Consider the following 27,080-nt stretch of genomic DNA (forward strand, 5'->3'; position numbering starts at 1 on the left):
AGATCCTTGCAGCTGGAAAGAAGGGGAGATCAAACAGTTAAGAGAGGCACATGTGTAATTTTAGCCTCCCCTTCAAAACATGCATAAATGGCATTGAGTTAATCTGGGAGTGAAGCATCACAGCCATTCATGATGTTAGTTTTTGCCTTGCGGGAAGTAATACCCTTTAAACCCTGCCAGAGCTGATGTGCATCAGATTCCATCTTTAACGTCAATTGGATCTGTTTTAAAACTCTAAAAATAGCCTTGCAAAGGTCATGCCTGGTCTTCTTGTATAGTTCTGGGTCACCAGTCTTGAATGCCACAAAACTAGTTCTCAGAAGAACTATAAATATCCTGGTTCATTCACAGCTTTTGGTTTGGGTATGTGCAGTATGTTCTCGAAGGCACAGACTTATCTACACAGGTCTTGATGAAGTTGGTGACAATTGTGGCACAGTCATTCAGATTTGAAGATGAATCCCTGAATATCATCCAGTCCACTGATTCAAAGTACTCCTCCCACCTCCCTTGGTCATACAATTATGGTCCTCACCAATGGCTTTTGAACACAGAGGATAACCACACTCATTTGCCCATCCATTGAGATGTTCCCACAACTATCAAACACACTTTAAGGACATATGATCTTGTTATTTCACGTTCTTGTTATTTATTGCTATTTATTTATATTTGCATTTGCAATTTGTTGTCTTTTGCACTCCAATTAATGTTTCATTGATCCTGTTACAGTTACTATTCTATAGATTTGCTCAGTACAACTGCAGAAAAATTAATCTCAAGGCTATATAAGGTGCCATATCTGTACTTTCATAATACATCTACTTTGAACTTTGAAGCTGTAGTACTCAGTCTCTGCTGTACGTCACAAGTAGAAGTACAGCCTGGTGATCCGACTTTCCAAAGTGTGGGAGTAGAAAGGAAAGTTACAGTGGTTACTATCCCTAACCATATAACTACTTCTTTTTCACTTCCTCACCTGGAATGGCTCCATGTGCCACAGTGCTACAGCCAGTTTACCTTGACTCCCAAGCTACAAGAACTTCACAACTGTTGGACAAGTGCAAGAACTACAATCCAGGATCACTTAGGACAATTACAACACCTTAAAAGGACCAAATTGTGATATAATCCTCAAGCTTACCCCCAGAGACCATAAGAAGCTGTAGCGTAATGTCTTACTTAGTTCATTCACTTGCTCCTGGACCCTTTGTAGAGTTTTGCACATAAAATTTACCAAGTTTATTTTGCTTGAAAAATCAAGTCTTATCAACTAAAGGGGAAATGAAATCCATTTCAAGGTCTGTTCAAGCACCTTGTAAAGATCACATTTGAATCTTTTGATCTACATTAATAGAAACATATGACAGTCTCAAACCAAATCATTGTATTAATATCTTTCTTTCGGTAGGTAGATCTCAGGCCACAGACAGATCAGGCAAATTTTATTGAAAGACACAATTGGCTGGGTGGCCTACTACTACTCTTTGAAATTAATACTCTGAAGCTGTGGGCAGTGAAATAAACAGACTACAGAAACACATCTTCTACAATGCATCAAGGTAGGTAGTTAATATTAATCTAGAGAAGAGAAAGAATATTTATTGTAATTTTGTCAACTGCGTTTAAAGCATTACTTTATTAAATTGCTAAATGAGCTCCTGAAATGCTATCAGGTATCACATGAAAGAAAATAATAACAAAATGCAATCAGGAATCTGAAGCTCTTAAATTCTTGAAAAATGACAATTGGGAAATAACTTGTCTTACAAGCATCCTATTCAAAAGGAATGACATAGGGATTTTAAGATTATTCCATATCAGTTCTTCTGAGTTCATTCCAACTTTCATTTTGTTCTTGTGCAAAAAGTAAACACTAATCTAAGCCTAGCTATTGCCTGAAGTTGTATTACCTTTCATTTTTTTAAACAACTATATCTTTCAGTATTTCCCTTTTCATAAAATGAGATTATTCAAATGTAGCTGTCCTAATGTTACATCAGGCTACACACAGTCATGATTACTTCAAATTATTTGCTAAGCTAACAAAATATGTAGTGGTCAGTTCAATTGCTTTACTGCGCCAGTGATCACCAATCGGGATTTGATTGCTGTCGCTGTCTGTAAGGAGTCTGTACTCCTTACTCTGTACTTTGTACTCCGAGACTCGCTCTAGATACTCCAGTTTCCTCCCACATACCAAAGATGTACAGTTAGGACTAGTGAGTTATGAGCACCCTATGTTGATGCCGGAAACGTGACAATACTTGCAGGCTGTTCCCAGCACAATCCTCAGACTATATTGGTCATCAACACAAAGCGATCCCTTTCACTGTGTGTTTTGATGTTCACCTGGCAAATAGAGCAAGTTAAGAAAAGTTATTTTAAGAACCATGTTTTTAGAATCCAGAACATGAAGAATCTTTCTGCCTCTTGTCAATGTTTAGACATCAATGACCTGTACTCGTGTTCTCCTGTCTTTATATGTTATTTTCTTTAAAATCTACATTTACTAGACAGGACAGCTCCTGGCTAACATACATTACAAAAAAAATTTCCATTACAGTGCATGCAATCAACATCAGAGCCATTGACTGAACCTTAGCAATTCTCAGTGTAGGAAACAATAATGAATGGCAGCAATAGTTCTTGCTCTCAGGCTGAAGAACTGCACACAAGTGGCTGAAATGATCCAAAACAGTTGATAAATTACATTTTTGCATTCGGTCAAAATGGAAACCTAGCTCATCTTGTCTTTATGGCACAATGGATAAGAAAACCACTTTAGCTTGAGGACCTGGGTTCCAATTATCCCACACAGAATTCAATGTAAGTTCCCAATCTGTTGTCTTCCATTATCTTCCAAGTGAAATAAGTTTAGAAGTTCATTTTAAGTATTAGCCCACAGCACATACTTAATCTTAGTCAACTCTAAAATGGTAGTAAACCGTGGACCATACTCAGTTGCTGTTGAAGGACTGAAGTGGCAAATGAGAACACTTGCTCAGTGAAGGCTTCTGAGGCTGAGGTAAATTGATATGACATGGTTGAAAAGGTTTTATCTGAATGTCAGTAAGGTATTCCTGACCTGATGCTAACACTGATTTAAACATCCATCATCTTCATACCAAACATTTACAGGTATTCCTAAAAACAATGCTCCACCTAAAAGCAGAGTTTGAAGTTCTGTGGCTGAACACAAATTCTTCAATTTGCTCATATGTTACACCTTCCATCGTAGAAACAGAAATATGGGAAGGGGGGGGGGGGGTGGCCCTGTTGGTGAGGAATGAGATTCAGTCCTTAGCAAGGGGTGACTTAGGAACAGGGGAAGTAGAGTCTGTGTGGATTGAGCTGAGGAACAGTAAGGGTAAAAAGACACTAATGGGTGTTGTGTACAGGCCCCCAAACAGTAGCGTGGATATTGGGTACAAGTTGATTAGGGAGTTAACATTGGCATGTGCTAAAGGTAATGCAGTCGTTATGGGAGATTTCAACATGCAGGTGAACTGGGAGAATCAGGTAGGTGCTGGACCCCAGGATAGGGAGTTTGTGGAGTGTCTAAGGGATGTATTTTTGGAACAGCTTGTGCTTGAGCCAACCAGGAACGAGGCTATTTTGGACTTGGTGATGTGTAATGAACAGGAATTGATAAGTGATCTTGAAGTAAGGGAGCCATTAGGAAGTAGTGATCATAACATGATAAGTTTTTATCTACAATTTGAGAGGGATAAGGGCAGATCAGAGGTGTCAGTGTTACACCTCTGACTACGGAGCCATGAGGGAAGAGCTGGCCAAAGTTAAATGGGCAGATGCCCTGGCAGGAAAGACAGTGGATCAGCAGTGGCAGATGTTCTTGGGGATAATACAAAAGATGCAAAAGCAGTCAGTTCATTCCAATGAGAAGGAAGGATTCAAAGAGGGGGAAGGGGCCACAGTGGTTGACAAAGGAAGTCAGAGATTGTATAGCATTAAAGAAAAAGAAGTATGACAGGGCTAAGATGAGTGGGAATACAGATGATTGGGAAAGTTTTAAGGAACAGCAGATCTTAACTAAAAAAGCAATACGGAGAGAAAAAAATCAGGTAGAGCTCAGTCTAGCCAGGAATATAAAAGGGGATAGCAAAAGCTTTTTTAGCTATGTGAAGAGAAAGAAGATAGTTAAGAACAATGTTGGCCCCTTGAAGAATGAATTGGGAGAAATTGTTATGGGAAACAGGGAAATGGCAACAGAATTTAATGCGTACTTTAGATCTGTCTTCACCAGGGACACAAGCAATCTCCCAGATGTATGGATGGGCCAGGGTCATAAGATATCAGAGGAATTGAAACAGATTGACATTAGGAAAGAAACTGTGATGAGTAGACTGATAGGACTGAAGGCTAATAAATCCCCGGGTCCAGATGGTCTGCATCCGAGGGTTCTAAAAGAGGTGACTCAGGAAATTGCAGATGCATTGATAATCATTTTCCAATGTTCCTTAGATTCAAGATCAGTTCCTGAAGATTGGAGAGTGGCTAATGTTATCCCACTTTTCAAGAAGGGAGGGAAGGAGAAAACGGAGAACTATCGGCCTGTTAGCCTAACGTCAGTCGTGGGGAAGTTGCTTGAGTCCATTATTAAGAACGAAATAGTAGCATATCTTGATGTCAGTAATAGGATTAGGCCGAGCCAGCATGGATTTACCAAGGGCAAATCATGCTTGACTAATCTGTTGGAGTTTTCTGAGGGTGTAACAAGGATGTTAGACGAGGGTAAGCCAGTGGATGTAGAGTACCTAGATTTTCAGAAGGCATTCGATAAGGTGCCACATAGGAGATTGGTGAGTAAAATCAGAGCTCATGGCATTGGGGGCAGGGTTTCAACATGGATAGAAAACTGGTTGGCAGTTAGAAAGCAAAGGGTAGCAATGAATGGGTGTTTCTCGGACTGGCTGGAGGAGACTAGTGGGGTACCACAGGGCTCTGTATTGGGACCACAGCTCTTTACGATTTATGTCAACGATTTAGATGAGGCCATTGAAAACTATATCAGCAAGTTTGCTGACGATACTAAACTGGGAGGCAGTGTGACATGCGAAGAGGACGTTAGGAGAATACAGGGAGACTTGGATTGGCTGGGTGAGTGGGCAGATACTTGGCAGATGTCATTCAATGTGAATAAATGTGAAGTTATCCACTTTGGAAGCAGGAACAAGAGGGCAGAGTATTGTCTGAATGGTGTAGAGTTAGGTAAGGGAGAAATGCTAAGAGACCTAGGAGTCCTAGTTCATCAGTCAATGAAGGTGAACGAGCAAGTGCAACAGGCAGTGAAGAGGGCAAATGGAATGTTGGCCTTTATTACAAGGGGAATTGAGTACAAGAGCAAGGATGTCCTTTTGCATTTGTACAGCGCTCTGGTGAGACCACACCTGGAATATTGTGTACAGTTTTGGTCTCCAGGTTTAAAGAAGGACATTCTGGCAATTGAGGAAGTGCAGCGTAGATTCACTAGGTTGATTCCTGGGATGGCAGGGCTGTCTTACGCAGAGAGATTGGAGAGATTGGGCTTGTACACACTGGAATTGAGGAGATTGAGAGGGGATCTGATTGAAACGTTTAAGATAATTAAAGGATTTGATAGGACTGAGGCAGGAAATATGTTCCAGATGTTGGGAGAGTCCAGTACCAGAGAGCATGGATTGAGAATAAGAGGTCAATTACTTAAAACAGAGTTGAGGAAAAACTTCTTCTCCCAGAGAGTTGTGGAGGTGTGGAATGCACTGCCTCGGAAGACGGTGGAGACCAATTCTCTGGATGCTTTCAAGAAGCAGCTAGATAGATATCTGATGGATAGGGGAATCGAGGGATATGGGGACAAGGCAGGGACTGGGTATTGATAATGAATGATCAGCCATGATCTCAGAATGGCAGTGCAGACTCGAGGGGCCGAATGGTCTACTTCTGCACCTATTGTCTATTGTCTATAAAGATTTAAGGAAATCTAAGAGTTACCTTATATTACATTTTGTGGATTCTTTCAACATTAACAAATGTGTTCTAATATTTATCAAGTCTTTAATTTTTTAAAAAGCTGGACCGATCAATTAAAATATCAATCTTCAGGCCAGGCTACTCAGGGACTTGTATTAACATTATTTTGTAACCGTTAATGCTGGATCGTAACTATATGTGCAGCGTGTAACTGTGAGTGATGTTTGATTTCGCTGTGTGCTTGTGTATGGTTCAATGACATTGCACTTGAACCTGAACTTTATATAATCCTGTTAACCAAGAAATAAAAATAAAAATATAACCAATAATTCCTGCCATCAAGCTATGCATTTTTCTGAGCAAAAAGATGGGTAGAACCCTGGACCAACAACTGTTTGCACATTCTAAAAGAAGAGCATAAAATGATCAAACTAACCAATCCAACAGGGATCCTTTACCCAAATCCACTTTGCCCCAGCAGGCTATTTATTCAATCCTCTGTTCCAATTTGTTAGGGTTCTTCTTCTGTTAGGGAATGAAATAGGTCAGGTGACGGACATGTGTTGGGGAGCACTTCGGGTCCAGTTATCACAATGCCATTAGTTTCAATATAATTATGGAGAAGGATAGGACTGGATTCAGGGTTGAGATTTTTGATTGGAGAAAGGCTAACTTTGAAGAGATGCAAAAGGATTTGGAAGGAGTGGATTGGGACAATTTGTTTTATGGGAAGGATGTAATAGAGAAATGGAGGTAATTTAAAGGGGAAATTTTGAGGGTACAGAATCTTTATGTTCCTGTAAGGTTGAAGGGTTAGAAGTTTGAGAGAGCCATGGTTTAAGGGATATTGGAAACTTGGTTAGGAAAAAGAGAGATATCTACAATAAATATAGGTAGCACAGAGTAAATGAGGTGCTCGAGGAATATAAAGAATGTAAGAAGAATCTTAAGAAAGAAATTAGAAAAGCTAAAAGAAGATATGAGGCTGCTTTGACAAGTAAGATGAAAATAAATTCGTAGGGCATTGAAGAATGCAGTAGAATAGAGTGATCTCGGAATAATGGTGCATAGTTCCCTGAAGGTGGAATCTCATGTGGATAGGGTGGTGAAGAAAGTATGTTGGCCTTTATAAATCAGACCATTGAGTACAGGAGTTGGGATGTAATGTTAAAATTGTACAAGCCATTGGTAAGGCCAAATTTGGAGTATTGTGTACAGTTCTGGTCACTGAATTATAGGAAAGATGTCAACAAAATAGAGAGAGTACAGAGACGATTTACTAGAATGTTACCTGGGTTTCAGCACCTAAGTTACAGGGAAAGATTGAACAAGTTAGGTCTTTATTCTTTGGAGCGTATAAGGTTGAGGGGGAGACATGATAGAGGTATTTAAAATTATGAGGGGGATAAATAAAGTTGACGTGGATAGGCTTTTTCCATTGAGAGTACGGGAGATTCAAACAAGAGGACATGAGTTGAGACTTAGGGGGCAAAAGTTTAAGGGTAACACGAGGGGGAATTTCTTTACTCAGAGAGTCGTAGCTGTGTGGAACGAGCTTCCAGTAGAACTGGTAGAGGCAGGTTCTGTATCGTCATTTAAAATAAAATTAGATAGGTATATGGACAGGAAAGGAATGGAGGTTTATGGGCTGAGTGCAGGTCAGTGGGATTAGGTGAGGTAAGCGTTCGGCATGCACTAGAAGGGCTGAGATGGCCTGTTTCCGTGCTGTAATTGTTATATGGTTATATGGTTAATTTGCATTTAGCAGAAGTCTACGCACTTAGCAAAAGCACAAGCACTATGGTAAACTAACACACATTACCCAAACTTCTTAAAAGAATTTCTCACATCACCTGTGAGATTTATTTTCCCTCTTTCTTACATACCTTAATAACTCTATATGTGAATCACTCATCTAACTTATATTGTCCCTAAAATAATTGAGATCAGGGAGTTTCCTTCTCATCTTCATCACACCCAGCCCCAAATAACTTCCATTTTGGATCAATCAATACCTATCCAACATTTTTACATCATGGCTTACCTTGCAACTCATTCTTTTATCATCCCTTGATTCACCTTAGACTTAGAGAGTTGGAATTATAGGTAATATGGAAATCAAGGTGACTAAGCAACACTTCTACTGTGACTTGGAGGAGACAGACTAGCAAGAAGGAAATAAACACACCAGGCCTAAAATCAATAAGGCAAAGTAGGGATACAAAAGCAGACTTGAGACAGGTGCAGAGTTGAGTATCAAGCCATGTAACACCTTTTTTCTGCCCATGGCAAGTAGATCATGTCCGCATGGCAGGAGATCTACTTGTTATCAACTTACAAAACACTTACTCACATTACGAGGAAATCTGCAGACACTGGAAATGTGAGTAAGCAACACATACAAAATACTGGTGGAACGCAGCAGGCCAGGCAGCATCTATAGGAGAAGCGTTGTCAACGAAGGGTCTCGGCCCGAAACATCGACAGCACTTCTCACTATAGATGTTGCCTGGCCAAGCATTTTGTGTGTGTTACTTACTCACATTGGCTACTGTTAAAAAAATCTAAATTAGGCTACTCAGCATATAAACCAATCAATTACCGCATCTTTTGAATATTTCTGTAAATGGAGATCCGAATAGAACTGTACAATTTTAAATGTACTACAACGAATGCTTTCCTACATCTAGTTCGGGGGTCGGCAACCTGCGGCTCCCGAGCCATTTGTGGCTCTTTCACCTCTGTGCTGCGGCTCCCTGTGGCTTTGGGAAATAATTGGTCAGTATTTAATTAAAATGTATTTTATGTTAGTTTGTTAGCTTTTGAAATGTAATTCTAAATTTGAAGATTATGGTGATCTTGTACAATCTAAGTGTGGCGACACATTTCCTGGCACATCCGAAACGGCTCACAATTAGCCAGCATTCCGGCTAAGGGAGATAGCCTACGGGGGTTTGTGAGTACGCGTCTTTTGCAGCATCTGCGTCCATGGGGGCTGGGTTGAGGGAGGCTTAAAAGCAAGGCTGTTTAGTTCGAATAAAGTTATTCGACTGCAGTTTACTGACTGCGTGAGCACACCGCTACAACGTGTTTTTATCGCTATTAATATACGTCACCACTGCCAATACCTGACACCCGCCAGTGCGCGATTTCTTTAATTTTTCGATCCAAGGTAAGCCAACTATGGAGAATTCTAAAAAAAGAAAAGTGACTGAAGAAAACAGAACGTTTAATGATACGTGGACAGATTCATTTGCTTTCACTGTTGACGAGACTGGTTTACCGGTATGCTTAATATGCAATGAGAAACTAGCAAACAACAAAAAGTCAAATGTCGCAAGGCATTTCCAGAGTAAACACGCAGCCTTTGCTCAAAAATATCCGGATGGAGATGAGAGAAAAAAAGCCGTTTCGGAACTGATGCGGAAGGTTGATCTGAGCAAAAATCATTTCCAGAAATGGATGAAGTCTGGAAAATCAACGACATACGCCAGTTATATTGCCGCTCAGGAAATAGTCAGGCATGGGAAGCAGTTTACAGATGGTGAATATATAAAAGAATCTTTCATTAAGATTTCAGAACATCTATTCACGGACTTTAAAAACAAGAGTGAAATTGTGCAGAAAATCAGGGATATGCCCCTCTCTGCAAAGACTGTCAAAGACAGAACCATAAAAATGGCAGAAGACATCACAAGACAGCAAATTAAAGACATCAATTCAGCTGTGGCCTACTCGATTGCCTGTGACGAGTCTAAAGACAAAGGTGATATTGAACAAATAGCGTTGTTCTGCCGGTATGTAAACTCTGCCGGGCCACAGGAAGAACTGATTGAGTTGATACCTCTAAAAGACCAAACACGGGGGGAGGACATCTGTGAGGCTGTCTTGAATTGTTTAAGAACCAAAGGAATAAAGACCACCCATCTGGTGTCAGTAGCTACTGATGGGGCTCCGAATATGACGGGAACGCACAAGGGAATTGTGGCTTTACTGCAGAAGTCGCTGGACAGAAAGCTGCTGACTTTTCACTGCATCTTGCACCAAGAGGCACTGTGCGCTCAAACATTTCCTCCGGAATGCACAGAAGTAATGGATGTTGTCATTCAGATTGTCAATAAAATAATGGCAAAAAGTTTAAATCACCGTCAATTCCGTTTGTTACTGGACGAGATGGAAAGCGCATATTCTGATCTCCTGCTGCACAACAAAGTCCGGTGGCTGTCCAAAGGGGAGGTGCTGAAACGCTTTGTCGCGTGTCTGGAAGAAGTGAAAACTTTCCTGGGCAGCAAAGGGCTCACCTTTCCTGAGCTGGAACAGCCAGAGTGGCTGGAAAAGCTACACTTCATGGTAGACATGACAGCGCACCTGAACACGCTGAACACAGCTCTTCAGGGGAAAGGACGCACAGCCCTGCACATGTTGGAGGATGTTTTGGCATTCGAGCGCAAGTTGACAGTGCTTGCCAGAGATTTACAGAAAGGCACTTTGTCTCACTTCCCCAATTTGAGAGGTTCAAACAAGGTCACGACATGATAATTTCGGAGTATTTACATTCTGCAATCATCGCAATGCAAACATCGTTTGGGAAACGCTTCTGTGAGTTCAGAGAGGAAAAAAACACATTATCCTTCCCGGTCACTCCCTTAAGCATCGATCCTTCCCTACTGAATACGACTGCATTGGCAGGTGTGAGTCAACCTGATCTTGAGATGGAACTGGCCGACATAGCCAACAAAGACATATGGGTGTCCAAGTTTAGACGCTTGACAGAAGACCTTGAAGATGTTGCCCGTCAGAAGGCCGTTCTTGCTCAGAATCACAAATGGAGTGATATTGAAAACCTTCCAAAACCGGACAAACTTGTGTTCGAAACATGGAATGCTATGCCCGACATTTATGTAAACATGAAAAAGTATGCGCTTGGAGTCCTGTCGATCTTTGGATCCACATATGTATGTGAGCAGGTGTTCTCCAACATGAACTTTATTAAAAACAAACATCGTGCACGCCTCACAGATGACAGCTTGCGATCCTGTGTAAAGATGAAGGTGACGTCATACAGCCCTGATGTGCAGACGCTGTGCGCTGAGGTCCAGGAGCAGAAATCCCATTAACCAAGTATGATAAATATTTTAATTGCCTATTATTTTATGTATATTCATATTTTTTCATTGTTCAGTGAAATAGTCCTTTTATTTTTCAGGCTGACAGCTGGCTGATGTTATTTTTGGTTTGCTGCTGGCGGCAAATTTAAGTTTGGCGTTTTTCATAAATACAAGAAGGACTCAAATAGACGTTGAGTATTTTACTTAAAAGTAACCTTCAACCCAACGTCTTTTTTTCGGAGTTCAAAATGTTTTTGTTGCATGCAGAAATGTAATTTCGTTTTCTCTGCAGGAGTTCATCAATTTCATAAATGCAACACATTATAGTTTGTTTATACATAGCATAAAGGCAAAAAAAACGTTGTATGCAGTGTTATTTCATTTTAAATGTCAAACGGGTTTTGCGGCTCCCAGTGTTTTCTTTTCTGTGGGAAACGGGTCCAAGTGGCTCTTTCAGTGGTAAAGGTTGCTGACCCCTGATCTAGTTGAACTCAACGGTAATACCAAAAATGCAAAATGTGCAAAATTTCATTGATTACTTTGTTTTACATGGCAATTGCATTTCAATACAAAAAAACCTTGAGGTTTCTATTAAGTGCAAACTTTTCTGTGATAATATTCAACTGCGATAATAATCAAATATTCATGTAATTTTTTTATTGTTCAGGCTCAAAATGTTGACTTGAAAATAAGTCTAAAAGATATTTTAGAATCAACCTAAAAACCGTGATACACCATGGTAGCACAACAGCTAGCATTATTATTAACACTATTATTAAGGAGGAAGTATTTGAGAAGCTGAAAGATCACAAGGTAAATAAGTCACCTGATGGATTATACCCCAGGATTCCAAAATAGGTAGCTGAAAAGATTGCGGCATTAGTAATGAATCAAGAATCATGATATTCTAGAATTGTTTTAGAGGACTGAAAAATTGCAAATATCACTGTACCCTTTTAGAAGGGTGGGATGCAGTAGAAAGGAAGTTACAGGCCAGTTAACCTGACTTTAGTGGTTGGGAAAATGTTGGAGTTTATTATTAATTATGAGGTTTCAGGGTACTTGGAGATGCACGATAAAGGAGGAAACAACTTGCAGGATACACATAGCAGAGTCAGTGGATGTTGTTTACCTGGATTTTCTGATGGCCTTTGACAAGGTGCTGCACAAGAGGCTGCTTAACAAGATTAGTGACCATGGTATAACAGGAAAGATAATAGTATGGATACAACTTTAGCTGCTGGCCACTTCCAATGGGATCCTACTACCAAGCACATCTTCCCATCCTCCTCCCTTTTTGCTTTCCGCAGGGATTGCTCCCTTTGCGACTCCCTTGTCCACTCGTCGTCCCCCCACCCCATCCCTTCCCATTCCATTGATCTCCCTCCTGGCACTTAACCTTGTAAGCGGAACAAGTGCTACACCTGCCCTTACACTTCCTCCCTCACCACCATTCAGGGCCCCAGATAGTCCTTCCTGGTGAGGCGACACTTCACCTGTGAGTCGGCTGGTGTGGTATACTGTGTCCGGTGCTCCCGGTGTGGCCTTTTATATATTGGTGAGACCCGGCGCAGACTGGGAGACCGTTTCGCTGAACACCTACGCTAGGTCCGCCAGAGAAAGCAGGATCTCCCAGGAATAAAGGCAACCTATTCAGGTTGTGTTCCACAGGGGTCGGTATTGAGACTACTTCTTTTCAGATTATATCACAATGATTTGGATGACAGAATTGATGGCATTGTGGTAAAGTTTGCAGATAATACAAAAATAGCTGGTGCAGCAGGTACTATTTGAGGAAGCTGAAAGTCTATTGAAGGAATTGGGCAAATTGGGAGAATGTGCAAAGTGGCAGATGGAATATGATCATACACTTTGGTGGAAGGAATAAGGGCATACACTATTTTCTAATACAGGAGAAAATTTTAAAAATCAGAGGTGCAAAGAGGTTTGGGAGTGCTTGTGCAGGATTCTCTAATGATTAACTTGCAATTTGAGCCAGTGGTAAGATAAATGCAATATTACATTCATTTCAAGAGAACTAGACTATATTAGCAAGAACGTAATGCTGAGGCTTTATAAGGCATTGGTCAGACCACATTTAGAGTAGTGGGCTCCTTATTGAAGAAAAGATTTGCCGGCATTGGAGAGAATCCAGAGAAGGCTCATGAAAATAATTCCAGGAACGAAAGGGTTAAGGCATGAGAAGCATTTGACGGTTTGGGGCCCGTACTCAATTAGAAGAATAAGGGCGGAAACCTCATTGAAACCTACTGAATATTGAAAGGCCGAGATAGAGTGGACATGGAGAAGATGTTTTCTATAATGGAAGAGTCTAGGAGCAAAGGGCACAGCCTCAGAAAAGAGGGATGTCCATTTAGAACAGAGATTAGAAGGAATTTCTTTAGCAAAGTGTGGTGAATCTGTGTAGGCCAAGTCTTTGGAGTATAATTAAAGCAGAGGTTGATAGGTTCTTGGTTAGTCTCTGTGTCAAATGTTATGAGGCAAAGGGAGGATAAGGCAGGAGAATGGAGTTGAGAGGGAAAATAAATCAGCCATGATGGAAAAAGCATAGCAGGTTCAATGGGCCGAGTGGCCTAATTCTGCTTCGAAGTCTTATGGTCTTATTTCAACTCCAGGTATCAGAGTTCAATTCCAGTGCCATCTGTAAGGCATGACTGCATGGTTTCCTCTGGGTGATCCAGTTTGTTCCCAGAGTCCAAAACACATACTGGTTAGCAGGTTAATTGGTTATTGTAAATTGTGCTGTGATTAGTCGAATGGTTAAAAAAGGTCAAAAGGGCCTGTTTCACCTTATGGGTCTTTGGATATATCCTGCATTCCCCCCTCTGCATTGGAAGGGAAAGGAAACCAATATAGAAAGAGAAGATGGCAATCAGACCCCCAAGCCTGTTGCTCCATTCCATTAAATTCTGTTATGAACAGCAACTCCAAAACTAACAATCTCTACACAGACCAAGAATAAGAAGTGAAGGAACTTCCCTTCTACTTGTTGTTTCCAGACTTAGAAATATGCTGCTGCTCCATCATCATCATTGGATTTAATAGCTTGATCTCTTTCTGCAACATTGCTGTGGGATCAATTTTAACATAGCTACAGTTTTCGAAAGGCCAATTAAGAATATGCAATGTATGCAGGCATTGCCAACAATTCCTACATCACAAGAAATGAATATATTGAAAACAAAGAGCTATACTAAATCCACAGCTGTATAACCATCTCTATGTATTTTATACATAATAGTTAGCTAAACAAATCATAAATATTATAAAAATAAATTAGTAATCAACCTTAAGTTTACAGGAAAAATACATAATTATGTGGATGTTAATGATTTTGTCAGAATCCCATGGTTAAAAAATATCAGCTGTACCTTCTGAGACCAAAGTGGGAATGGAGAGGAGAGGGTAATAATAATACAGCTCTCAAAAAGCTTCTCGTATTTAAATTTTAGTTTGTTCTAGAATTAGCATTGATCAGTCTTTGTATTTCACCTTTCCTTAACACAAGATTTGGGAGAATGAGACAAAAAGACAAAATAATGAAAAACGGATGGGGACACAAAATTACAACGCTTTGCAATACACCCAAAAACAGCAATCATGCACGTCAACTATAATTCCTACGCATTTGACCTCATTCTCAAATCATGTAATTGTGGCATACATTTATTGCTATAAAACCTTTGACGACCTTGCAAGGTGAAATGGCTCACAGCAAGTTCAATTCAAGTTACAATAATGAAGAGTCAATGAAAGTCACATAAAACTCATTTACGTGTAGCCATCAATAACATTTGTACTTATGAACTTTAAATAGCTATCATCTGACTTGGGTAAATACAGGCCTTTTCAGTTACTGATTTTTCATACTTGGATCAAATGCTTGAAGATAATTTGCTTAATATAAAGATAAACCACATCATTCTTTGTGAATAAATATGAATAAATTTGCATTGGAGCTTGCAAAATACAAAATTAACATTATTTTCCTACTCCTATCCTACTTATTTTCTACTATGCCATACCTTCAGAATAGGAGATAACCAGCTGTGACATACAAGAAGCATCTTTACAAAATAGTGAAGTTCTTTAATAAGTTTAACCCAAGTTTCTTGTAAAAGAATCACGGAGGCGCAGGAGTACATAATTTGGAAACATAATTTGGGACCAATCTCCTTTTGGGCAGGTGTGCTAGAACTGCTGAGGAGGATTTAAACTGGTCTGGCAGGTGATTGGGAACTGGAGTTTTAGAGCTGAGGATGGGACTGCTGGTATATAAATAGTTTCAATATGGAGCGATACTGTGAGGAAGGACAAACAGATGATAAAGCAAAATTGCTGCCAGTCAGATGAGTTACAGTGTAACCAGGGGGCAAAATCAAAAAGAATGATGAATAAAGGACTCAAGTGTGCTTGAATGCACACGGTATACGGAAGAAAGCAGATTATCTTGTAGCACAGTTGGAGACTGGCAGGTATGAAGTTCAAACAACACACACAAAATGCTGGTGGAACACAGCAGGCCAGGCAGCATCTATAAGGAGAAGCACTGTCGACGTTTCAGGCAGAGACCCTTTGCCAGGACTAACTGAAAGGAAAGATAGTAAGAAATTTGGAAGTAGTGGGGGGAGGGGGAAATGCGAAATGATAGGAGAGGACTGGAGGGGGTGGGGTGAAGCTAAGAGCTGGAAAGGTGATTGGCGAAAGTGATACAGAGCTGGAGAAGGGAAAGGATCACGGGTCGGGAGGCCTCGGGAGAAAGAAAGGGGGAGGGGGGAAGCACCAGAGGGAGATGGAGAACAGGCAAACAACTAAATATGTCAGGGATGGGGTAAGAAGGGGAGGAGGGGCATTAACGGAAGTTAGAGAAGTCAATGTTCATGCCATCAGGTTGGAGGCTACCCAGCCGGTATATAAGGTGTTTTTCCTCCAACCTGAGTTTGTATTCATTTTGACAGTAGAGGCGGCCATGGATAGACATATCAGAATGGGAATGGGACATGGAATTAAAATGTGTGGCCACTGGGAGATCCTGCTTTCTCTGGCGGACCTAGCGTAGGTGTTCAGCGAAACGGTCTCCCAGTCTGCGCCGGGTCTCACCAATATATAAAAGGCCACACCGGGAGCACCGGACACAGTATACCACACCAGCCGACTCACAGGTGAAGTGTCGCCTCACCAGGAAGGACTATCTGGGGCCCTGAATGGTGGTGAGGGAGGAAGTGTAAGGGCAGGTGTAGCACTTGTTCCGCTTACAAGGTTAAGTGCCAGGAGGGAGATCAATGGAATGGGAAGGGATGGGGTGGGGGGACGACGAGTGGACAAGGGAGTCGCAAAGGGAGCAATCCCTGCGGAAAGCAGAAAGGGAGGGGGATGGGAAGATGTGCTTGGTAGTAGGATCCCATTGGAAGTGGCGGAAGTTACGGAGAATTATACATTGGACCTGGAGGCTGGTGGGGTGGTAGGTGAGGACAAGGGGAACCCTAACCAGAGGTATATTCCAAGTATGAAGTTGCCTGAGTTGTGGTTGGGAGTTTAACACTTTGAATTGAAATGACAGGCAGGTAGGTGGAGCGGGAATCATTGTGGGTTCACTTAAAAAACTGCAAGGGTAAAAAGACCCTGATGAGAGTCATATATAGATCTCCAAATAGCCGGGATGTGGGATACATATTACAAGGGAGATAGAATGAATAAAGGGCAATGTTATGATAGTCATGGTGGATATCAGTATGCAGGTAATTGGGAAAATCGGGTTGGTGGTGGAGACCAATAGAGGGAATTTGTAGACCAACTAAGAGATGGCTTTTTAGAGCAGCTTGTGGCTGTCCACTAGGGAAAAAAGCAATTGTCGCTTATATGTTGTTTAACCACTAAATTTGATTAGGTATTTAAGGTAAAGGAACCCTTAGGAGACAGTGATCATAATATGACAGAATTCACCCTGCAGTTTAAGAGGAAGAAGCTAAAAATCAAGTATATCAATACTACAGTGGAGTAAAAGGAAATAACAGAGGCATGAAAGAGGAGCTGGTCAAAGTTGATTGAAAGGGGACACAAGGAAATATGACAGCAGAGATTTGCCAATGAAACAACTATTGTTGACAGAATTTCAGATGGTGATGAGGAAGCATACAAAAATGACATAGATAAGCTGGTTGAGTGGTGCTGCAAAACAACCTTACATTCAATGTCAGTAAGATAAAGGAACTGATTGTGGATTTCAGGAAGAGAAAGTCAAAGGAACACACACAAGTCTTCATTGAGGAATCAGTAATGAAAAAGGTAGGCAGTTTCAAGTTCCCGGGTGTCAACATCTCTTAAGATGGGTACAACATATTGGTGCAATTACAAAGATGGCACAACAGTGACTGTATTTTATTTGAAGTTTGAGGTGGTTGATATGTCACCAGAGACTCCAGCAAATTTTTTGCAGATGTACCGTGGGGAGCATTCTAGCTGGTTACATCCCTACCTATTATGCAGAGGCCACTGGGCAGGATCAGAAAAAGTTACAGAAAGTTGTAAACTCCGCCAGTCTCATCAAGGGCACCAGCCTTCATGGCATTGAGGACATCTTCAAAAGGTAATACCTTAAAAAGAAGGCATCCAGCATGAAGGACCCCCATTGCCCAGAACATGCCTTCTTCTCATTGCTACCATCAAGGAGGAGATACAGGAGCCTGAAGATATACACTCAACATTTCAGGAGCAGCTTCTTTCCCTTCTCCGTTATATTTATGAATGGACAATAAACCCATATACATTACCTCACTTTTTTTTTGCTCTTTTGGAACTACTTATGTTATTTAAATTTTAATCTTTATTTCTTATTGAAATTCATATTTAAATTATGTATTGCACTGTACTGCTACCACAAAACAACAAATTTCAAGACGTATACTAGTAATAACTCCTTTACCATAGCATTGGAGAGGGATAGGAACAGACAAGTTAGGAAAGCGTTTAACTAGAGTAAACAAGCTTACGAAAAAAACTAGGTAATGATAGAGATCTATAAGATTATAAGGCAAGCAGGAAAGAGCTTAAGAATGAAAATAGGAGATCCAGAAGGGGCCCTGAGAAGGCCTTGGTGGACAGGATTCAGGAAAACCCCAAGACATTCTAGAAGTATGTGAAGTGCAAAAGGATAACACATGAGAGAACAGGACCAATCAAGTGCGACAGTGGAAAACTGTGTAAGGAACCGCAGGAGATTAGCAGAGGTACTTAATGAATACTTTGCTTCAGTATTCACTATAGAAAAGGACCTTGGCGATTGTAGGGATGACTTAAGGTGGACCAAAAAGCTTGAGCATATAGATATTAAGAAAGAGGATGTGCTGGAGCTGTTGGAATGCATCAAGTTGGATAAGTCACTGGGACCAGACGAGATGTACCCCAGGCTACTATGGGAAATGAAGGAGGAGATTGCTGAGCCTCTGGCGATGATATTTGCATCATCAATGGGGTCAGACAGGTACTGGAGGATTGGAGGGTTGCGGATGTCATTCCCTTATTCAAGAAAGGGAGTAGAGATAGCCCAGGAAATTATAGACCAATGAGTCTTACTTCATTGGTTGGTAAGTTAATGGAGAAGATCCTGAGAGGCGGATTGAATATTTGAAGAGGCATAATATGATTAGGAATTGTCAGCATGGCTTTGTCAAAGGCAAGTTGTGCCTTAGGAGCCTGATTGAAGTTTTTGAGGATGTGACTAAACACATTGATGAAGGTAGAGCCGTAAAATGACTTGGATGAGGAAGTGAAGAGATGGGTTAGTAAATATGCTGATGACACAAAGGTTCGGGGTATTGTGGATAGTGTAGAGGACTGTCAGAGGTTACAGCGGGACATTGATAGGATGCAAAACTGAGCTGAGAAGTGGCAGATGGAGTTCAACCCAGATAATTGCAGGGTGGTTCATTTTGGTAAGTCAAATATGATGGAAGAATATAGTATTAATGGTAAGACTTTTGGCAGTGTGGAAGATCAGAGGGACCTTGGGGTCCGAGTCCATAGGACACTCAAAGCTGCTACAAAGTTTGACTCTATGGTTAAGTATACGGTGCATTGGCCTTCATCAATCGTGGGATTGAGAGGTAATGTTGCAGCTACATAGGACCCTGGTCAGACCCCACTTGGAGTACTGTGCTCAGTTCTGGTCGCCTCACTATACGAAGGATGTGGAAACCATAGAAAGGGTGCAGAGGATGTTGCCTGGAGTGGGGAGCATGCCTTATGAAAATAGGTTGAGTGAACTTGGCGTTTTTTCCTTGGAGCGACAGAGGATCAGAGGTGACCTGATAGATCTTTATCAGATGATGAGAGGCATTGATGTTGTGGATAGTCAGAGGCATTTTTACCAGGGCTGTAATAGCTAACATAAGAGGACATAGTTTTAAGGTGCTTGGAAGCAGATACAAAGGAGATGCCAGGGGTAAGTTTTTTTTTACGCAGAGAGTGGTGAGAGCGTGGAATGGCTGCCAGCAACAGTGGTGGAGGTGGATATGATAGGGTCTTTTAAAAGACTCCTGGATGGGTACAGGGAGTTTAGAAAAATAGAGGGCTATGGGTAACCCTAGGTAATTTCTAAGGTAAGGACATGTTCAGCACAGCTTTGTGGGACAAAGGGCCTGTATTGTGCTGTAGGTTTTCTATGCTTCTATGATATTAATCATTCTGATTCCTGTTGAAATTGTGCTTTTCTCTTGTAAATACTGTGTAGAATTTATGCTTAATTTAAATTTTTCTGGACAAAACTGCTTACATAATACTATGTGCCTGTGATACTGCACAAGTTTTTTTTCATTGAACCTGTGCATACATGTACTTGGGCTTATGACAATAAACTTAACTTTAAATTTGAATTAAAAAGTCCCACTTTTTAAAAAAAATAGAATGGAGGGTGGAAAGTATTTCCCTAGGTTTTCTTTGCAATTGATTTCTATTAATGCTGAATGTATTATTCCAGGTCTCTTCATCATTCAAATATATTAACATAATGTAACCATGAAAAGTACATTAACATGTGCGTTAAAATTAACTCCAGTTCTAAAAAGGTATATCTTCAATTCACAAGTTCATAAGTATAAGTGCAACCGATGTATTGTTTATTCTAAATCTTCAAAAGAAGTTGCTTTATGTCTCTCAATACCCATTGCCAAACATGGTTACTGTGTTGAAATCAAGATTCAGAAGAGCTCACAAACCCAGCCTTTCCTAGGGCATCAAAACTGTTACCTAGCTTTCTTTTCTTCACCTTCTAGCCATCTTAAAGCTTTTAGAATTGAGGACTGCAGCTGCCAATGCACTACTTCATCAAATGCACCAGCTTCTGAGTCATCACAGCCTTCAAGGTGCCCTGTGTTATGATTCTAGGACTTTTGCTGATGTTTCTCAATAAATGAGGTAAACCCTGCATTCATCTCATACACGATTTCTCATCATTTGGGTGTGCCTTCCATAAGATTTTCATAATGTTTTGTAATATTTCTACCTGGATTCAAAAAGAAGTGACAAATAAATTGTACTAAAATTGTTATGAACAATAAATGGAAGATATTGGTAACACTGAACAAAACTGTATTATGAAAAAATAAGACCATAAGAAATAGGAACAGAAATAGACCACCATTAAGTTTGCTGCAAGATTCCATCATGGTTGATTTATTATCCCTCTCAACCATGTTCTCCTGCCTTTACCTCATAACTCTTCATGCCCTGACTAACCAGGAACCTATCAACCCTGTTTTCAATATACTCAATCTCTTGGCCTTCATCGCCATTCATTGCAATGAATTCCACAGATTCACCATATTCTGGCTAAAGGAAATCTTCCTTATCTTTGTTCTAAATTGACGTGCCACCATTCTGAGGCCGTGCCCTCTGATCCTAGGCTCACCCACATAGGAAACATCCTTGCCACATCCACTCTGTCCAAGCCTTTCAACATCTATTAGGTTTCAAGATCCTTCCTCATTCATCTAAACACTAGTGAGTACAGGCCCAGCGCCATCCCCATACTGTCCCCACACCTTTTCTTAGATAAGGGGCCCAAAACCACTCACAATACTCCAAGTGCAATCTGATCAATCCCTTATAAAGCCTCTGCATTACATCCTTGCTTTTAAATTGTAAGCTAACATTGCAGTTCCCTTCCTTACCACTGACTCAAGCTGCAAATTAACTTTTAGGTAATGCTGCACAAGGACTCCCAAGTCCCTTTGCATGTTTGACTTTAGAATATACTCCCCATTTAGGAAATAGTATACTCCTTTATTCTTTCTACCTGCCACTTCTTTGACCATTCTCCAATCTGTCCATTTCCTCCGCAGACTCCCTGCTTTCTCAACCCAACCTGTCCCCATACCACTGGAAGCTAACTCTTCGCCTCCAGCCAGTCAGCCAATCTTCTTTCCATGCTAGTATATTTCCTGTAATACCATAGGCTCTTATCTTATTAAGTAACCTCATGTGAAGCACCTTTTCAAAGGTGCACTGAAAATCCAAGTAAATAACCACTGACTTTCCTTTTTCTATCCTGCCTGTTATTTTCTCAAAGAATTCCAACAGATATGTCAGACAATATTTCGTCTTAAAGAAACCATGTTGACTTCATATGTTACATTATGATATCATATTATGGATCATTGCCACAGTGTTTCAGTCTTATATTTATCATTCTTTTCGATTTTGTCCCCCCATGTTATACTTCACCTCATCCAACTGACTGCAATTTTGCTCAATCATGTACCCGTCCTTCCTCAGACTCACTACACACTGCATCAATTTGTATGACAATGACACCATCCTCAGCCTTATCAGTCCACTTCCCATACCTAGGTTAAACCTTCCCCAATAGTGCTAGCAAACCAGTTTGCAAGGATATTGGTTCCCCTCTAGTTCAGATGTAAGCCATCCTTTATGCACAGGTCATACCTTCCCTAAAAGAGATCCTAATGATCCAGAAATCTGAAACCCTGCCCCCTGCACCACTTCCTCAGCCTCTCATTCATCTGTACTATCATCCTAATCCTGCTCACACTAGCATATGATACTGGGAGTAATCCAGTGACTATTACCTTGGAGGTCCTGCTCTTCTTCAGCCTTTTCCCTATCCTCACTATGCAGGACCTCTTCCACCTTTCTATGTGATTGGTGACTCCTCTTTCATGGTCAAAGAAACTGTTGTCCATCGCCCTATCTATTGAGTCTCCTATCACTGTCATTCTGCCTGACTGAGCCTCAGAGCTGTTTACAGTGCCACTGGCCTGGCTGCTGCTGTTGTTCCCTGATAGGTAATCTCTCCTCTCAACCCCCAGCAATATCCAAAGGGGTCAACCTAGAAACATAGAAAGCTACAGCACATTACAGGGCCTTCAGCCCACAATGTTGTGCCGACTATGTAACCTACTCTAGAGGCTGCCGAGAATTTCCCTACCACAGAGTCCTCCATGTCTTTTAAAAAACCCTATTGTATCCACCTCTACCACCTTCACTGGCAGTGCATTCCACACACTCACCATTCTCTGTATAAAAAACATCTGCTGACATCTCCTTTGTACAACTTCCAAGCACCTTAAAACTATGCCCCCTCATGATAGCCATTCCAGCTCTGGGAAACAGTCTCTGGCTATCCACATGATCAATGCCTCTCATCATTTTATACGCTTCTATCAGGTCACATCTCATCCTCCGTTGTTCACTCAACCTATTCTCATAAGGCTTATTCTCCTTGTTACTGAGTGGTGTAGACACAGGGTTATCCTGTACTGACTACTTCCTCCCCTTACATTTCCTGGTGGTCACACATCTACTATCTAAAGCCTACAGTCTAGGCGTGACCACCTCAATAAAACTCTCATCCAGATTCCTGGATGGTTCTGAATAATATAAAATTAAATATCCATAATATATATTTTCTAAAGCACAACCTACCATATAGAATAAAAGTTTCAAGTATTATAGAATGGTGGCCACACTTGTATCCATCTGGTTTTCAATGTGAACTTCTGCCGCAAAACTATTAATTTCACATCATATGTCAGTGATAATACACCTGATTCTATTGAAAGATGACTAAACTCTCAAACAATATAACACGAGCTATATTGTTAAGATCAAGTACACATTTAGTAGTATAGCTAATTATAAAGATTCCCATTGTAAAATGGTTGTTACTGAATAAAAAGATGGAATATAACACTCGTAATTGCTCATTGATTTTGGGGACATTTGGGAAGATTTTACCAAGGATATTGCTATATTACTTATACAGCATTAATGCATCTAATGTGGTAATGTGGAATTTTTACTAAAGAATATTTTAAAAAATCTGCTGTATTGTATACAAGTCACTAAAGTACATGCTACATTATGAAGGAATGCGTAAAAATGGATCATTTAAGCCCATTAAGGTTTAAACAATCTCTACTTACACATCAGATTGTAATTAGACAAACTGAATCAACATAAATAGCTAACAAAAATTATACAGGTAATGTAGAATAAGGATCACGAGAATATTTTCTTGCAAAGAGTAAGTAGTATTACAGCTTAAAACTGTTAAATCATTCCTGATTAAAATAACTACCATGGTTAATAAACAGACAAGGAATATCGCATTAACAAGTGGTTGTAGGTCGGCCCATATATTTAATCAAAACAAACCCTGCAGAATGCATGACAGTACTTGGATGAAAATAGCAACAGCTTATCAAGGCAGACAAATGGTTCTGTTATCAGACACAGACCACTTCGCTCAAACCATTAATCACAATTACCCTAACTCATTCCATCCCAGCTAGTGGTGACATGTGACAATACCCAATTTCCAGCTAATACAAATCCAGAAAAAAGTGCAATATCTTTAGCTGAGTACATCTGCCTACATTCATTTCTTCTTTGACTTTTCAAAACAAATAAAGTTTATTTCCATACCTCACCATCAACAACAAACTATAATCTTGCCCTTAGGTGACAACATCATTTTCTTCCCCCAGTGAGAAATGCTGCATCTGATCACCACATTTGATTTGTTTTAAAAAAAATTCAGATTCAAGACACAGTCTTCACAACTACAGAATTTCCCCTGCTCTATAAAGAAATATGCTGCAGTTATATCAAAACAAAAGTCTTGCTGGTTGGAGTATGGTTTTATTTCCAAAATGATACTGTTCTTTTCCATCTACAATCCATTTAGCCTCATGCAGTACATGCTGTCCTACCTTAACTTTATAGTCTCATTTGATTGGCAAAGAACTGTCATTTAATGCCACTCTAAAATAAAACACTTCAAAGATCAGGCACAACTAGGTAAATTCTAGTCAAAAAACACACTTATAAATATTGAGGTTTCACTTAACGGGTCTGCATAATCAGCCTTTGTATTAACTAAAGAAAAAAATTGAAATTTGCACATGACTGTTAGCTCCATTGGCAAAGAATTGTACAATATTACATTGGCCATGTAATATTAAAGTAGAAATGCATGTAGAGCGAGGGAGGACAGATTATGATTCAAAGGCGACAAACTGATTTTAGAAAGAAGCAAAATTAATTAATGATATTAGGAATGCTATTTAAATATCTATACCCCAGGTCATATGGCAAACGTTATTTACATTTTGAATGATAACATGGCCAAACTCTGGCACTCTTCATCATTAACAATCACATTACTGATGCACTTTATACTCAAGATCAGTGATACACATATAAAATGACAACCACTCAGCAAGACCAGTACCTATATATTGCAGGCACAATTCTTATTAAAGTTACTGGATATTTTCTTGCTCTATATTGCAAAGCAGTGTAAATAAACACAGAAGGATAGGGCCATTCAACAAGACCAGCAGTGGTGATGATGGCATCCCACACTGTGGCTGGATAAGGATTCCAGACTTCAGACCAAGCAACAATGTAAGATTTACTTACAAGTCATCATGAAACAAATCTGGTGGGAGTGTGGAAAGATGGGGGGTGGGAGGTGGAGGAGGTTGTCCTGTTCTCATATTTCAATTCCCTTATCTCTTGTTGATAGAGTTTAGGTATTTGGAAAGTTGCTATTAGCTGCAGTGTTTTTGTAATTGGCAAACTCTGCATCCATGATCTGTCAGTGATGAAAGGAGTGAAAATCCAGTCAACTGCTTCTTCCTGCGTGGTGCCTCTTGAATAGTATTAGTTGCTACACGTCTAATACTTTTTCTTTTCAAAGTGGCTGGGCTGGCATCCTGTTGGAATCTGTGATATACAGCAGCAATCAAACAACAGTTCTGCACAGTAGCGTTTCCATTCTCATTGCTCACTGATCAGCACCGTTTTCAATATCGCTAGGTGTGAACTAAAGTCGGGCATCTTCGGGTTGCCCAAAAGGGCCTTGCACAGCCCTTTTGACATAAATTCTTGTTGGTGTTGCAAACTGAATCATCACAAAAATTGGAACATCAGGACATCAGAGTGGCTGTCAGAGGCTTCTGCACTTGGTGATAGCTCTCTCTCGATGGTGAGTGAGAGTTTGCTGCAGACTCTTCAGTCAGGGAACTCAAAATAAAATGCCGCAGATTGTGACTGCAACATCAGAACAGCAACTGTTTGTCTCCCCTCTCACTGTGGTAGGAGTGATATCTGTCTCCCCCTTGTTAGTGAGTGGGAGAGGCTGAGGAATGTCAAATTGTTAGAGTGAACAGTTGGTTTTTGATGTATTGCAGACCATAGTCTCTCTTTAAGGGCTTTTTTGTTGCTTGCATGGTGGGTGGTGGGAATGCTGATGCTCTCTGCTAGAATGAGTAAGGGAAGAGTAGGGGGAGGGTTGATGCTGCTTGTGCAGGTGAGGGGGCAGAGGGCTTCGGGGTTCTTAAATTTTTTCTCTCATTCATTCTTCGGGTTTTCTTTTGTTTTGAGGATATCTGCAGACAATGAGGACATTAAGCAATATGCTCACTCTTTCCCCATTTTTTTTTAAATTGCCTACTCCACTTTTCCTATTTTCTTCTGCAATACATCATGTCATACCTGTTTGTAGTTAAATGAATGCTGTATCATTTAAGTATTCTGGTCTTTAAAATTGCCATAAGATGAACTCATAATACAAGAAATATTTAGTAGTGATTAACTCAAGTAAGCATGCAGCCATGTTATCTGAACCCAAAAATACCATAAATATTTAAAAAATAAGTATTATTGTTCTGTACTATGCTACACATCATACAAAAACAATGATATACTATTGTCACAGTAAACTATATAAACCAGAATCATACATAGAAATCAGTAAATTGCTCAAGCCTTTCTAAAGGAACAACTTTCTATGAGAATAAGGACAAAATAAGTTGTATGCTACAAAATAGAGCATGAGATATTATTCCATGATTTAAAAAAATTTTTTTTTTGAATTTTCAAACAGGTTACAGAAAGAAAAAAAATTATCAACCCCTCCCCCCTCCCCCTTAACACATCCCTATAGAAAAAAAGAGAAGGAAAAAAAAAGGAAAAAAAGAAAGAAAGAATGCCTGGATATCGGAAGATCCCCACATGCTCCATGGAGTTCATAATAGCTTTAATATGTATATTTATTTCTTTCCCCAGATAACCAATAATTTTATCTTCAGAGCACCTATATATTTAATCCTATCTTTTGTAAATAAGGGTGCCAAATTTTCAGAAATATTTCATATTTATCTCTTAAATTATAAGTAATTTTTTCAAGTGGAATGCAGCTAAGAATTTCATTCTTCCAACGATCTATCCTTAAGTATGAATCCAATTTCCAAGTAACTGCAATAGCCCTCAGAGTAATAAATGATTAATTCATTGTGAATTAACAAACATACTGAAATTTTCTGCAATGTCCTAAAGACTAAAATCAATAATATTTGAACAAACTTAAACAGCAATTTCAGACAATAAGCAATAACTTGAAAGAGTTGAAAGAAACGAATTCACACAGAGGGCTAAAATGACATCAATGAAGTT

General features: G+C 40.1%; 2 protein-coding genes across 8 annotated transcripts in view; one reads left to right on the forward strand and one right to left on the reverse strand.

The window, feature by feature from the left end:
- Window positions 1-11,481, forward strand: part of LOC132399456 (uncharacterized) — a 29,102-nt gene extending 17,621 nt beyond the window's left edge. The window contains exon 2 of the mRNA XM_059979815.1: window positions 10,487-11,481. Coding sequence (XP_059835798.1) covers window positions 10,487-11,090 — 604 coding nt within the window. The 3' untranslated portion in view covers window positions 11,091-11,481. The remainder of the gene's footprint in view (window positions 1-10,486) is intronic.
- Window positions 1-27,080, reverse strand: part of mad1l1 (mitotic arrest deficient 1 like 1) — a 1,079,555-nt gene that overhangs the window by 822,208 nt on the left and 230,267 nt on the right. The gene's annotated exons all lie outside the window — the stretch shown is intronic.

The sequence above is a fragment of the Hypanus sabinus genome, chromosome 9 (assembly GCF_030144855.1).
Source record: "Hypanus sabinus isolate sHypSab1 chromosome 9, sHypSab1.hap1, whole genome shotgun sequence".
NCBI classification, from domain to species: domain Eukaryota; kingdom Metazoa; phylum Chordata; class Chondrichthyes; order Myliobatiformes; family Dasyatidae; genus Hypanus; species Hypanus sabinus.